This window comes from Pelophylax lessonae (assembly GCF_965119305.1).
Source record: "Pelophylax lessonae genome assembly, chromosome: 6".
Taxonomy (NCBI): domain Eukaryota; kingdom Metazoa; phylum Chordata; class Amphibia; order Anura; family Ranidae; genus Pelophylax; species Pelophylax lessonae.
In genome coordinates this window covers 267,969,069-267,982,727 of record NC_138773.1, presented here as the reverse complement: position 1 = coordinate 267,982,727, position 13,659 = coordinate 267,969,069, and the positions used below count along the sequence as shown (strand labels likewise).

Here is a 13,659-nt window from a genome sequence, read left to right as displayed (position 1 = left end):
GCCGAAGGCAGCGGGAGGGGGGTGGGATGTCCCCTCCCGCGGCTACATATATATCCTACCTTATTCTTTTAGCTGTCAGCATCCCTTGTGTACACAGCTCATCGTTATCACCTTCCCCTTCCTGAAATCGTGGTAATGATACTCGCCTATCTCATGGGTGACTACAGCAGGAAGTGGTTGCTGATGATTTCCTTTTTTTTTTGTCATCTGCCTTTCTGTAGGCTGTGGTTGGATGATGAAGAAGCAGCAGTAGGTTGATGAGATCAACTCAAGCTTTTCTGCTGCAACATCATACATTCTAAACCAGCACTGTGCAATGCAGTGGAACCCTGCCCCTCCCTCTCCCAGTCTGAGAGTTTGATTAACCGCTTACCACCTATAATCTGTAGAATAATGACTGATTCCCCTTGCTGCGTGGCAGAATTGGCTGTCACTGACAGCTCTGGTACCCGCTAATAAGCATGATCCGAAATCAATCGGAGTGGCATGACGGTGATCACATGCGGGCTGGGGATTCATATACATATACTGCAGCTTTTGGATGGCCGTCTGCCTCTCTTTAACCCTTTCGCTGCCGGGTCCATACGTCGTAAGGATCTGACAGCGGGGGGGGATCACACACAATCCGGCTGCAGCCCCTGGGATTGTGTGCAACATTGACCGGCAGACTCCTGCCTGTCAGGTGAAAGCATTCGGGCCACCCAATTGCTTACACAAACCCCTGGTACTGGGGCTAATGGCTCCTGCTGCTATTAATCTATCCAATGAGATGAGAGCCAGCAGCTGGAGCCGCTGGGCACTGGAAGGAATGGGCTCCAGTAAGAAAAGGGGGGGGGGGGGGGGGTTGCTGCAACAAAGAAGGTTTTTCACCTTAATGCATAGATTGCTTTAAGGTGAAAAACGTTGAGACCTTACAATTCCTTTAAGCACAAAAAAAGTTTGAGTTTTTTCTTTTTTTTTTTTTTTAATAAAGTTACACCCAAGCACATAACATCACCCCCAAAAAAAAATTTTGTGAGGCCCCCGGCCCCACAGATACGCATATACGAACGTAAACGCACGCGTCGGGGGCACCTACGCGTAAAAACTTAGATTGCGATGCAATACACATGTTACATATTGCCACAGACACTGGAAAGCAATAATTCTAGCACAACACTATACTGATACCTATAGGGGGCTTTTGAAGTGTTGGCTATAGAAATTATAGGGTACTTAAGTTTGTCGCCATTTCATAGGTGCACACAAATTTAAGGTTTGACATGTTGGGTATCTTATTTACTCGGTGCAACCTCGTCTTTTATATTTTACCAGCAATTTTGGTAGTTTATTCCGTTTGTTTGCCCTAAAATTTGTGATTTTTACAAATATTTTGCAGTAATATAGATGTGACATAAAAAATTGAAACTACCACTATTTTATTCTGTAGGGTGTCTGCTTTCAGAAAATATATAATGTTTGGAGGTTTTGTATAATCTGCAGGCCTAAAATGATTTTTTAAACGTGTACAAAAAAATGCAAAAAGGCTCTGACAGCGAAAGGGTTAATACTTTAATCACTTTCCTTTGTTAGCCTTATACTGGGGTCTCCAAACTTTTCAGTATGGGGGACACATTGTAAATCTGACAAATATTTGTCTATAAAATAAAATCAGATTTATAAATAATTAAATGTAATAAAATTTAAATAAACAACACTCCAAGAGATAACTTCACTTCTGAAGCCCTTTACATCAGAGTCCCCCTTTTTAAATTTGAAGTCCCCCCCCCCCCCCCCTCATCCACATCATAGTTTCCCTTTCACATCATTAGCCGCCATCCTTCACACATGCGTCAGGGGTCCCCATCAGAAGCAAGACCAAATGATCTGAATCTTCACTCTGTGCGCTCTAAAGCCCCGTACACACGTACCGATTTTCGGCCGTAAATATTCGGCCAACGACGGATCGGCCGATTGTAGGCTTGTTAGTATGATGCTTCCGACAGCGCATTTTCGGCCGAACAGAATCTGTCGTGCAGGCATTAAAATTTTTGTTGGCCAACACCAGAACGGCCGATTGTTCGCCAGTCAGTACAGATTTCGGCCGACAGACAGCAGATTAGCAAGACTGGGCATGCTCAGAAAAGAAAAAAGACAAGGAAAGTTAACCATCACATGACATCACTTCTGCAGTCAGCTGTTGTTGGCCGACAAAATTCGTGTGCAGTCTTTTGCAGTTTTCAACAAACACGACATCCCTGGACAAAAGACGGCCGATCGTTCGGCCGACGATCGGTACGTGTGTACGGGGCTTAAGTCTCAAGATAAGCCACTGACCCAAGCTACAACCCAAATAAAATTTAGTTTATTTTTCTGACCCCTGGCCTAATCTATAAACTGAGCAGGGTTAATTTAAAACCAGTGTACCAAAATAAACCTAAAGTCGAACTCTAGGCAAACCTTCTTTCCCCCACGCAGTGGGGCTGTGCCTGTACTACATGGGTTAATTGCTCGTTTTGTCTAGGGGTGAACGCAGAGCCTATACTCATCCAATCCTTCATTCCTTCAGAAAACAGCACTCCCCTACGTCCAGTGGTGGACTGTTCCTGACGTCTCACGTACGGAGTCGGTCTATGAGCGTGATGACGTCAGGAGCAGTCCACCATACAAGACTGCTGGAGCGAGGGGGGTGTAGAGCTGGTGCCGAAGGGGACCGGTCTAACGCTGGGAGGATCGTGGGTTAGGTGAGTATATCTCGGCTCTTGGAACCCCTAGACCAAGGCAAGCAGTTACCCACAGCCCCACAGCATGATAAAAATAATAAAAAATGTGCCTTGTGTTCAGCTTTAAATACTCTTAAAAAAAAAAAAAATATTTAAAGTGGTTGTAAATCTCAGACATGTGTGTGCTTGTCTCAATCCAGAGCACTAAGTGTAATTTCTGTCTGCTGCTTTATTCCTATGCTATGGCATTAGTTACTTCTGACAAGTTTTCCTGACACCAAGAAACAAATGGGGGACAGGGGAGGGACCTCCAGCTGAAAGACAGCGTCAGCTCTATTCCTGTGTGCTGTGTGAAGGGGGGGTGTGTCCTTTACCTTCCCTCCAATCATGTCTTAGAGCTATCCTCACTGAGCTCTGCAGAGTGTAACTTCATCTCTCCGCCCCTTTTTTTCTGAGCTCTCAGACAATCTTTAGAAATTCTGCACTTTGCATGGATGTAGAGAAGAAAAGACTGAAGATTGACAGATTTAACTTATGTAGGGAGATTTTTTTAATCTCTATCACCTAAGGCCAGTCACTTCACTGGGTTTATGTGAGGGTTTACAACCACTTTAAGTAGGCAAATTAGTGAAAGCATTGTACAAACAGGTTAAAAGGGTGCTGATATCAAGACAGATACGAGTGTTCCTGCGTAAAATTAAATCACATGATTTTTTTTTTTAATTAGTTGACTATAATAACTTTTGATTTTATAATATTTAGCCTAGAGCCCTGCTTTATCCCTGTGCCTGTTGTATATTGTTTATCCATTAGGTGTCAGGCTGCATTGTGTATTTTCTTTCCATACCAGAACACAAGAAACAGCTGGTATGTGATTGCAAGTTGATAGAAAAGTAGGCAGCTAGAGAAAAAATAAAAAATGCAAGTGAATTGGTGCTGAGCTGTCAAAAGGCAAAGGGCAGAAGGTTAGATAATTGGCTTTCTCACCAGGGTAAAGTGGGGGAAGGAGCCTTGAGATGACTTTGCTTTGTGAGTTCAGCAATCAATTTTTTTAATGATATATTTTATTTTCTTGAACTTTTGTTTTTTGTGTAATGACATTTTCAAAAAAAAAAAACATCACAGCATCAGTGTTGTAAAATAAATTTTATAAAAAAAATTTCTTTTGTAAAAATTAAACTTTTTTTTTTTTTTTTGTTTAAATTAAAATATGCTCTTAAGGAGCACTTTAGTGGAGCCTAATAAATTCACGCAAAAAATTATATTTTTCAACAAGTACTTTCTAATGAATACTTTGTAATGTAGCTTTATACGTATTTATGTGGTTGTTGTGTTGTATTTGCATGATCTTTATCATACACTGCAGATTTGCATTGTGTTTAGTGACCTTTAGTTTAACACACTGTGGCTCACAAATAGAACGTGATGTTTTCCTTTTTATCCATCTCAGTGCCGCTGTTCTCATCCAGCCTTTTTGTGGCCATTTGCTGTCCAACGGTGGCTGCATGTCATAGTTCTGGCCTGGCTTTCTGATGAACAAAGCAGAACATACCAGTGCAATGACTTAAGAAATCCATTTAAGGGACATTTGAAAGGGTGACAACCCGTTAGAGCAGTTAGGAGGCAAGGAAAGAGCATTGTCACCCCATAATAGGGAGTGGCTGAGCAGGAGATTTCATGGCAGAATTACAATATATTATTCTAATGAAAATGTAGCTTTCAAAACCTTAAAGCAGAGCTCCACCCAAAAGAGGAAGCTCTACTTAATTGCCCCCCCCCCCCCCCCTCCGCTGCCAGATTTGGCACTTTTCAAGGGGGAGTGGGTACCTGGTTTTGACAGGCATGCGCTCCCACTTCCTGGTGACTGTGCCGCAGTGAAGTCACCTGGAAGTTCAGCCCCCGCTGCCAGGCCATTCACAAAGTGCACACTTCGCGCATACGCAGTAGAGAGCCGGCTGTGAAGCCGCAATGCTTCACTGCCGGTTTCCCTTACAAAAAATGACGGCGGCAGCACCCGAGAGCTGATTGAAAGATCGGCTGGGGTGAAGATACCGCAGGATCCCTATACAAGTAAGTGTCTCAACATTAAAAGTCAGCAGCTACAGCTACTGACTTGTAAAGCCCATGTCCTTTGCGCCCACACTGCAAGGGTTAAAGTGACTGATGGATATTTTTTAAAATGAACAAACCTTTTTACTTACCTGCTGTGTACAATGCTTTTGCCCAGAGCAACCCCCCGATCCTCCTCTTCTCGGGTCCCCCCACTGGCACTCATGCCCCCCGCTGACTTCCCCCATAGCAAGTGGGTTGCTATTGGGGCACTTAAACATATTAGTTCTTGAGCCGACACTGTGTGTACATATGACATACAGAGTGGAGCCCGGCCCTGTCCCCACTCCCTCATCACTGGCTGTAATTGACAGCACCAGGAGCCAGTGGCTCCCGCTGCTGTATCTGAGCCAATGAGGAGGAAGAGAGCCTTGGCTCTCATGCACATCTCTGAATTGAGATCAGGCTCAGGTATGTGATCGGGGGGCTGCGGGGGGAGCTGCATGCAGAAGGTTTTTTACCTTACCGCATACAATGCAGTATGTTAAAAAACCTTCTGCCTTTACAACCACTTTAATAGCTCATTTTGTGTAACGCAGAGAAAAAAAAGATTTTATTTACCTGATCCTCTGCTCCCCGGGCAACCAGTGCTTCCCAGGACTCTGGAAATGGACTGTCGCTCGGCATCATCACAGCAGCTATAGACCCTGCTTTGGTCTTGATGATGTTAGGTCCCTTGACCGCTGAAACTTGGGGGAGAAAAAGCTGCGGGTAGAAGCAAGTAAGTCTCTTTTTTTTTTTTTTTTTTTGGTTCAGTCTTATTTTTTTTATTAACATTTTGCATCAAGAAAAACGAAGTAATAGGTATCTTTTTTGTTCCCTTAGACCAGAAGGAGCAATTATTAATTCTTGCCTTGCAGTGCAGGCACAGCCCCACTGCAAGAGATAACTTTGTAGTTGGGTTTTAAACATGACTTATGTAATTACATTAATATTTTGAAGATTATAGTAGATGTCACTAAAAGATTATATAAGCTTCAGCCTATAATAATATAACTTCAAAAATACCTTTTTAGATTTTTTACATCTGCAGCTTCTGGTAAAGCAATACTCGACGATCCTGCCATGAAAGGCCATGTTCAAGCACTTCCTGTTAGAGTGACAATGATCTGTCCCTGTCTCCCAGTTGCTGCCATTCTTTCACACTGGCTTCTGATGGAGACTGCAAGTGGCTTTTTTTTTAACACACATTACCTGAAAACTGCAGCAGTGAAAACTCAGGTCTCCTTCCCTGCCAGACAGGGGGTTGTGCTGTGTGTCAGAGCTGTGTAAATCTCTGCTATACAGTAAAGTGCTCTCTTTTCCATTTTGCCAGGAGGCGAGGAGGTGGTGCAATGAGTGAGCTGTTTCACTGTTTTTACTTTAAAAAAAAAATAAAAAAAAAAAAAAAAATATATATATATATATATATATATATATATATATATATATATAACTTTGAGGTTGTACAAAGTTACGCTCTTCAGGTCTCAACACTGCAGTGCAGCAACCTTTTATTGCACCTGATCCGCTTTGGCAAAATGTAGACATGCACCAAAAACTTGGCGACCAAAACATATCGCCCAAAAATTGTGTTTTTGGCATTTTGCTGATAGAGAAAATTGTGCCGAAAATGCTTGCGATTTTGATGTATTTTTACGCATATTGTGTGTTTTTCATAGGTCATGTGACCCCCAAAAACTGCATCAAAAACGTAACACAGGTGTGTTATTAAGTTCTTGCTACGTTTTCAATGGGGAGGTGTGTTTTTGGTGCATTTTTTTTTTAACTGACCCAAAATGCAGCTAGCAAGATTTTTAACACCACAACAGTAGAGCAACGGACCGGTGTGAAGACCTACATGGAATTAAAGGGGTGCATTTTGAGTTTTTCTAGCCCTGAAGGTGCCAATAATGGCTGACAATAAATTCATATTCATTCAAATGTATATTATTAAAAAAATTGTTGAATATAACACAATTATATATAAAAATATATATTTAAAAAAAAAAACTAATTTTCGATTCTGGCCAAGTGCATCCTGAATTTTCAGTTTCGGCACCCAAATTTCCATTCTATGCAGCTGTAACAAAATGCAATAGGTTTCTATTTTTTCTGCACTGCACAATCACACCAGTGCTATGGTTACATAGTTATATCGTTAGTAAAGTTGAATAAAGACACTGGTCCATCCTAGTTAACCTGTGGAGTGTGTAGTGTTAATGAGGCACATAGAATTCAATTATCTTCTATGTGCCCTTGCGGTGACTGATGTTGATCAGGTGCAGAATAACCCCAATCACGGCACATAGTGTGAACGGGACCTTCTACTTCTCTTTATATTAGTCAACAGTACCAATAAACTTTTTTAGGTGATTGTGTAGCACTTCATCCTGAAGTATATGTTGTATTTTTACTTTCAACTTTTGCCCTTTAAATCCGAGCCGTGTTCCTGAACTCTACAGCGGCAGAGCAGCAGGCGTGATGAGAAAGGAACACTTTTTGGTGGAGACAGAAGGTCAGCTAAAACATAGAAGTTTGTTGACAACTGAAAACACAATTGGGAGCGACACACATTGTCGTCCTTCAGGCAAATAATTGAGGTCTATGGAATGTTTCGACGCATAAGTCATCACATTCACGTACTGCCAAGTAATTCCCTTCTCCAATCTCAATATGCTTTAATCCTTCTGTACTAACATCCAATGCAGACGGCTCTACGCAACTTTCATCTACTCTGGAGGTTGACATACTAACATGGACATCTCAAGTATGCTCTAGAGATCCCATATGGTCCATATGGCTGGCCCCTACTCATCTAAGAAGCGAGGGCTGTTACCAAACACAGTTGTTTATAGACGTAGGCAGCAGCTTATGTGGTTGTAAGCGATTGCTGGGATAGATTGCAACTCTGGTGAGCTGTGATACTTAGTTTAGCGGTGGTGGAAATGATCATCAACTGTTACATGATTAAAGGTACCTTTTGGGAAAAAGCTTCTAATTACTTTTAATATCACAGAGTTTTTTTATTTAATCATAACTTAAATAGGTTTAAAGAACTGTCATCAAAGAAAGAGTGTCTGGTACACACAGGCATCAGTTCTTAAAGTGATTGGGTCCTTTTGGAAAGAAAAAAAAAAGATCGGGTAGGTATAAAATGCAAGCACTTAGGGGTGCCTCTACATACCTGCAAGCAGCTTTTATTGTCCCCTGTATGCCCAAATGCCAGTCTATTCATTGTCCCCTTTATGCCCAAATTCCAGTCCATTCTGAAAGGGCAAAGATGTGGTAATGACATAGCCTTTTGCCTTCCACCTCCCACACCGTCCTACTGGCCATTGAGCCAGTCAGTCATAGAGATTATCCATTGGGGAAGGATGGGTCAGAGCTTTGCCTGCTCAGAACAGCCCCAACACTGCATGTAAAGGGGGCAGTAATGGCCGATGTTGGTACCCAAAACCACCAGCAGATTTTTTTATTTTTCCTTAAATCTGAATTTTTTTTTTTTTTAAACTCAACTGCAGGAAGGTATAAAGAAACAGCCATTGCAAATGTTTATTTCTGATTACTTCGATGAGTGGCAAATGCAAAGACCAGTAATGTGCTAGCTACTGTGCTATTGTATTAAAAGTGATACTAAGGGCTTGTTTTTTTATTTTTATTTTGTTTAAAAATAACAAACATGTTATATTTATATGCTCTGTGTAATGGTTTTGCAAAGAGTAGTGCAGATCCTCCTCTTCTGGGGTCCCTCACCAACGCTCCTGACCCTTCCTCCTGCTGAATGACCCCCCAAAAAAGGAGCTTGGGGCACCTAGGCAGAGCCCCTGCTCTGTGTATCCATTCAGACTCGGAGCTGGGACTCGGCCCCGCCCCCCTCTCTCTCTCCATATTGGCTCATTGACTTTGATTGACAGCAGCGGGAGCCAATGGCGCCTGCTGTGTATCTCAGCCAATTAGGAGGGAGAGTCCCGGACAGCCGAGTCTCTTGTTCAACATCGCTGGATCAAGATTCAAGATGGGGCTCAGGTGGGTATTAGGGTGCTTAGGGGGGCTTGCTGCACACAGAAGGTTTTTTTATCCTTCTGTTAAGAATGCATTAAGATAAAAAAAACTTTCTGACTTTAGAGCCACTTTATTTGGTTAATATATACTCAAGGGAGTGCTAATGGAAGTCACTAGGATTTCTCAAACTGCTCATGCCTGTATAATACTTGGCCCAGCTATATTCTGCAAGCGTCTCCTATCCTTCACTATAGACTTTAGTCTAATGGACCATACACACTATAAGATTTTCTGAAGACTTTTTCATTTAGACTTACCAAAACCATATAATATGAGGTCAAACCTAAACACTTTCAATTTGTATGCAACCTGGCAGGCCCTTGCACTACATAGAAAAGGTAAATCTGAAGGAAATCTAACCACAAAAGTTGGATAGTGTGTATCCAGCTTACGAATGTTACACTTGGATCAAGTGTAACATTCATGGTGTCTGTGACCCCTGAAAGGCATTGCCTTTTATTTATAACCAATAATGTGTATTTTTTCCTTTGGATTTCAGTTCAAGATTTGTTTTGGTTGGTATTCTGAACACATGCACCCATCTGCTGTTCATCAAATTGCCTCACAGGTTAACTACCCAACCTGCAACCAAGTTCTGGCTGCTGTTATGCTAAATTAAAGTAGAACTACACAGAAAACTTTTTTTCTTTAATTTTGGATACAGTATGAGAGGGTAATACCCCATCAGTTTTCTTTGGTCATCTGTGTCCCACAGGGGAGATTACCCATCACTTCTCGTCCCATATCCAGAACAGGAGTAAGAAGAAATCCCTCAGAGGGTGCCTGCACTTGGCAATAGTGCTGGGGGCTTGCATGATCAACTGACATTGAGGACTATAGGGATTGTAAAGCCAGAAGGTTATTTTTTTCTTTTTATCTGAATGCATTCTATGCATTAAGATTAAAAAGCCTTTTGTGTGCAGCAGCCCCCCTAATACTTACCTGAGGCCATCTTTATCCAACGATGTTGCAGGAGCTTCTCAGCTACCTAGGACCCCCCTTAATGGCTGATACAGCAGCGTGGTGCGATTGGCTCCCACTGCTGTCAGTCAGTCAGCCAATTAGGAAAGAGGGGGGGCGGGGCCAGGTCACGGCTCCATGTCTAAATGGACACACAGAGCTGTGATTTGGTTCAGGTGCCCCCATAGCAAGCTGCTTGCTGTGGGGGCATTCAACAGGAGGGAGGGGCTTGGAGCAGAGAAGAGGGATCCAAGAAGAGGAGGATCTGGGCCACTCTGTGAAAAACCAACTGCACAGAACAGGTAAGTATAACATGTTTGTTATGTAAAAAAACAAGGCTTTACAATCACTTTAAGGTTAAACCGCTCCTTCTCTGATCTCATTGTGTTGCCCCCGTGTCCTCCTTCACTCCCTGAGACTAAATCGTTTTGTTTTCCTATGCTGGGATCACCATTGAGGTATTTGTAAATCGCTATCATGTCCCCTCTCAAGCGTCTCTTCTCTGGCGAGAATAAATTTAGTGCATGCAGTCCTTCCTCATAATTGAGGTCCTCCAATCCCCCCTATTCATTTTGTTGCCCTTCTCTGGACTGCCTCCAGCTTCAGCACATCCTTTTTGGGGACTGGTGACCAGATCCGGAGGGAATACTCCAGATGTGGAGCAGTGGTAGTAATAATGAAAGTATGAAGGACACCATTTACTTGCTTTACTCGCAATCAAAATTCAATCAGTTGGGGGGGGGGGTGTAAAAATATGGATGCAGAAATACACGGTGCAAGCAAGGAACAGTGTGAAATGAGTTGCAGTCAAATAAATATTGGTTTGTGGTTATTTTTATGAACTGTTCCTTCTGTTGGTCAGATGAAAACTTTAGATTACAACTCGTCCCTATAAGGTGCTCACGTCTATGGAAAAAGGTAAAAAAATGAGTGGTGTATCTATTGCTGACATTTTGTCAACGCAGAAGATGTGTGTAGTCATAACGCAGAGGATATTAATGTGTGAGTGCCACCATCTTTTTCTCTGTGTCAGGGTGCATTATGCACTATTTTACCTGAAATTCAGGTATAAAGAATTTTTTTTTTTTTTTTAGACCATTGTGATGATGAACTGCTTTAATTTTTTTGTGCATTAGCTATGTAATAAAGTACTTCTATTTCTAAAAGCCGATGTTCAAAAACAGAACTGTTAATTAAGTTTTAGCTAGTCCAATCTACTAAAATAAATTAACCAATTAATTCAAATATCTGAAGTGCTTTTTTTTAACTTGATTTGTGAACTTAGACAAAGGATAAATCAATGGTAAATTATTTTGCTAATTTTTCTTCTAAGGCTACTAATACTTAGTCTTGTAATAACTAACTTAATTTTGTGATCTTTTTGCCATTTAATTAATTAGCTGAAAATGTAACAATATAATAGAGATTAACTGTGTACAAATAAATAAAAAATGCTTAATTAAAGGACAACTCGTTTTCAGGTCATGTTCATCAGAGATCAACACTTGCTTATAAATAAAAAAATTAAAAAAAAAAAAAAGTAAATTGAATAAAAATATTTCAGAAGAAAAAATAGAACAGAAAAAAAATCATAAAAAACGATGGGCTATTATTCTATCATCTGGCTTCTTTCTAAAATATACCTAATGTTTCTTAAGGAAAGTTTATGACTAGCGTCTGTTTATTGTACACAACTGTAGAGATGATTTTGTATTGATCCATATATGTTATTTGTATCTACATTTTTAAAAATTCTTAAATGTTTCTTTGCCTAAAACTAGAGCATATCCTAAAGCTGAAATTCAGTTGGATAAAAAAGACACATTTCTCTTACGTCCTCTGACAGTCGCAGCCCGTTCAGTAATCCTTCACGAGTGGGCTGCGACTGTCAGAGGACTCAGAGAAAATAATTTTACGGTGAGTTCTTACAAAAATTCTATTCTGTATTTATTAACGCATAACCGAATATATTGAACGCAAGCCGTGTAAGCACCTGAATTTGACATGGTGTCCACCTCTTGCAATCCACTCTACAGCAGAGCCACTTCAACCTATGCAGACATACCTGGACCTTCTGATATTAGGGGAAAAACTGATTTTTCTAGAGTGCATTTTTCCAGATATTTGATTTTGTGCCTCCCTACCATCACCGGTAGATATACATATGAACTATCATGTAGTACAGTGGTTCTCAACTCCGGTCCTCGGGACCCACTAACAGGCCAGATTTTAAGTATTACCTTGGGGGATGCAGACTAGAATACTGCAATCACTGAGAAGCAAATGAGATCACCTGTGATGTAATTTAGTTATCTTGCAAACCTGGCCTGTTGGTGGGTCCCGAGGACCGGATTTGAGAACCACTGATGTAGTAGTTAGATCTTTTGACCACCATCTTATATCTCAGGGTAACTTTAGACCTGGTAAGGAGGATAACTTAACTTGGAAATCTGAGCCACTAGAGGAAAAACATAAGCCACGAGCTAACTGTTGTTGCTAAAAGTTTTATGAAGCAGTCTTTATCTCATTGCAAAAAGCAGATAACAATGAATGCTATAGCAACACATATAAAGTGAGCATTGCAAGGCCATATATAAATTCTGTTTTCTTTTGTAGCCTGTTTGGAAGCCATCCTCACATGAAGATGATGACCCATCCATAGCAGTTGGTGAGAAGTGGAATCAGGATAGTTCGGACGTATGTGAATTCTGCCAAGCTGTTTTCCCTCCATCTACAAGAGCCGACGCCGAATTTCTTAGGCATCTAAATTCACACTTTAAAAATTTAACTTAAAGACCCTTTGTTGTCCAAAATGTTTTATTTCCAGTAGTAAGTCCGATTGAAAAACTGTGTGTAAATGGATATATATATAAAAAACCTCTAAAAAGTACATTTTCAATATTTTCTCTTTTTTTTTTTTTTTTTTTAATTCTGCATAATATGTTATACTTTTCTTTCTAAATTTTTTTTGTTGATGTACACTCTTATAATACAGAAGCCAAAGCTGTATTTACATTATTGAATCATCTAGTGTTATGAAGGCATATTGCTGTGTTCTGTGTTCTCTTTTTTCTTCGTTTTTTTTTTTTTTTTTTAATCTGTGGTTTTTGGTTAATAGACTATACTGTATATGTGATAATTTATATTATTTTTCCCTTAAGCAAAAAACATTTTATTATCTTCAAATTTATAATGCCCTATTTATAAAAACAAAGAACAAAAAAAATAAAAATCTAGACACATAAGTGGCAATCCCCCAAAGCAACAAGCTAACAGCATTTCTACTTTTTAGCACTATAACCTACTCTATGGTCTGAGCCGAACTGCTTCTAGGTATACTTCTTTATTATGGATATGTGATAGGAAATGAATAAAATGTGTTAATTAGGCGCTGATGAACTGAAAAAAGATACTGAAATGTGGTGTTTAAAAAAAAAAAGTATATTTTTTGTTTGGGGGGGGGGGGGGGGGGCGGGCGCTGTTCACACATTTAAAATATATTTAAATTCCTTTGTATTATATTTTAGTTATGTTGTATAAACTGTATGTTTACCTTTTTTTAACAATACACCTCAAAAGTAAAAGTATTTTATATTTATATTTCTGGTAGCTATTTTACAAAAAAAATAAAGCATTAAAGGGGGATTTTTGACGCAAATATATCCTTCAGTCATTTCTTCATTTTTTTTTTTTTCTAAAAAGGGACATCTATTATAGCAAAGTCTTTATGTGTATTTTTTCCTGTTTTGATTTATTTTTGGTTATTAGATTCCAGATTTACAACGTAATAAAGGGTTTTATTGAAATGTAATCTGTATCAGGTTACAATTTATACAGTAGATAT

At 40.1% G+C, this 13,659-nt stretch overlaps 1 protein-coding gene across 3 annotated transcripts in view; it reads left to right on the top strand.

Annotated features, from left to right (window-relative positions):
* The window catches only part of TANK (TRAF family member associated NFKB activator), a 74,090-nt gene extending 61,419 nt beyond the window's left edge, over positions 1–12,671 (top strand). For all 3 annotated transcript variants that reach the window (XM_082261030.1, XM_082261031.1, XM_082261029.1), the window contains exon 8: positions 12,432–12,671. In XM_082261030.1, coding sequence (XP_082117156.1) covers positions 12,432–12,608 — 177 coding nt within the window. In that variant the 3' untranslated portion in view covers positions 12,609–12,671. The remainder of the gene's footprint in view (positions 1–12,431) is intronic.
* Positions 12,672–13,659: the final 988 nt, after the last annotated feature.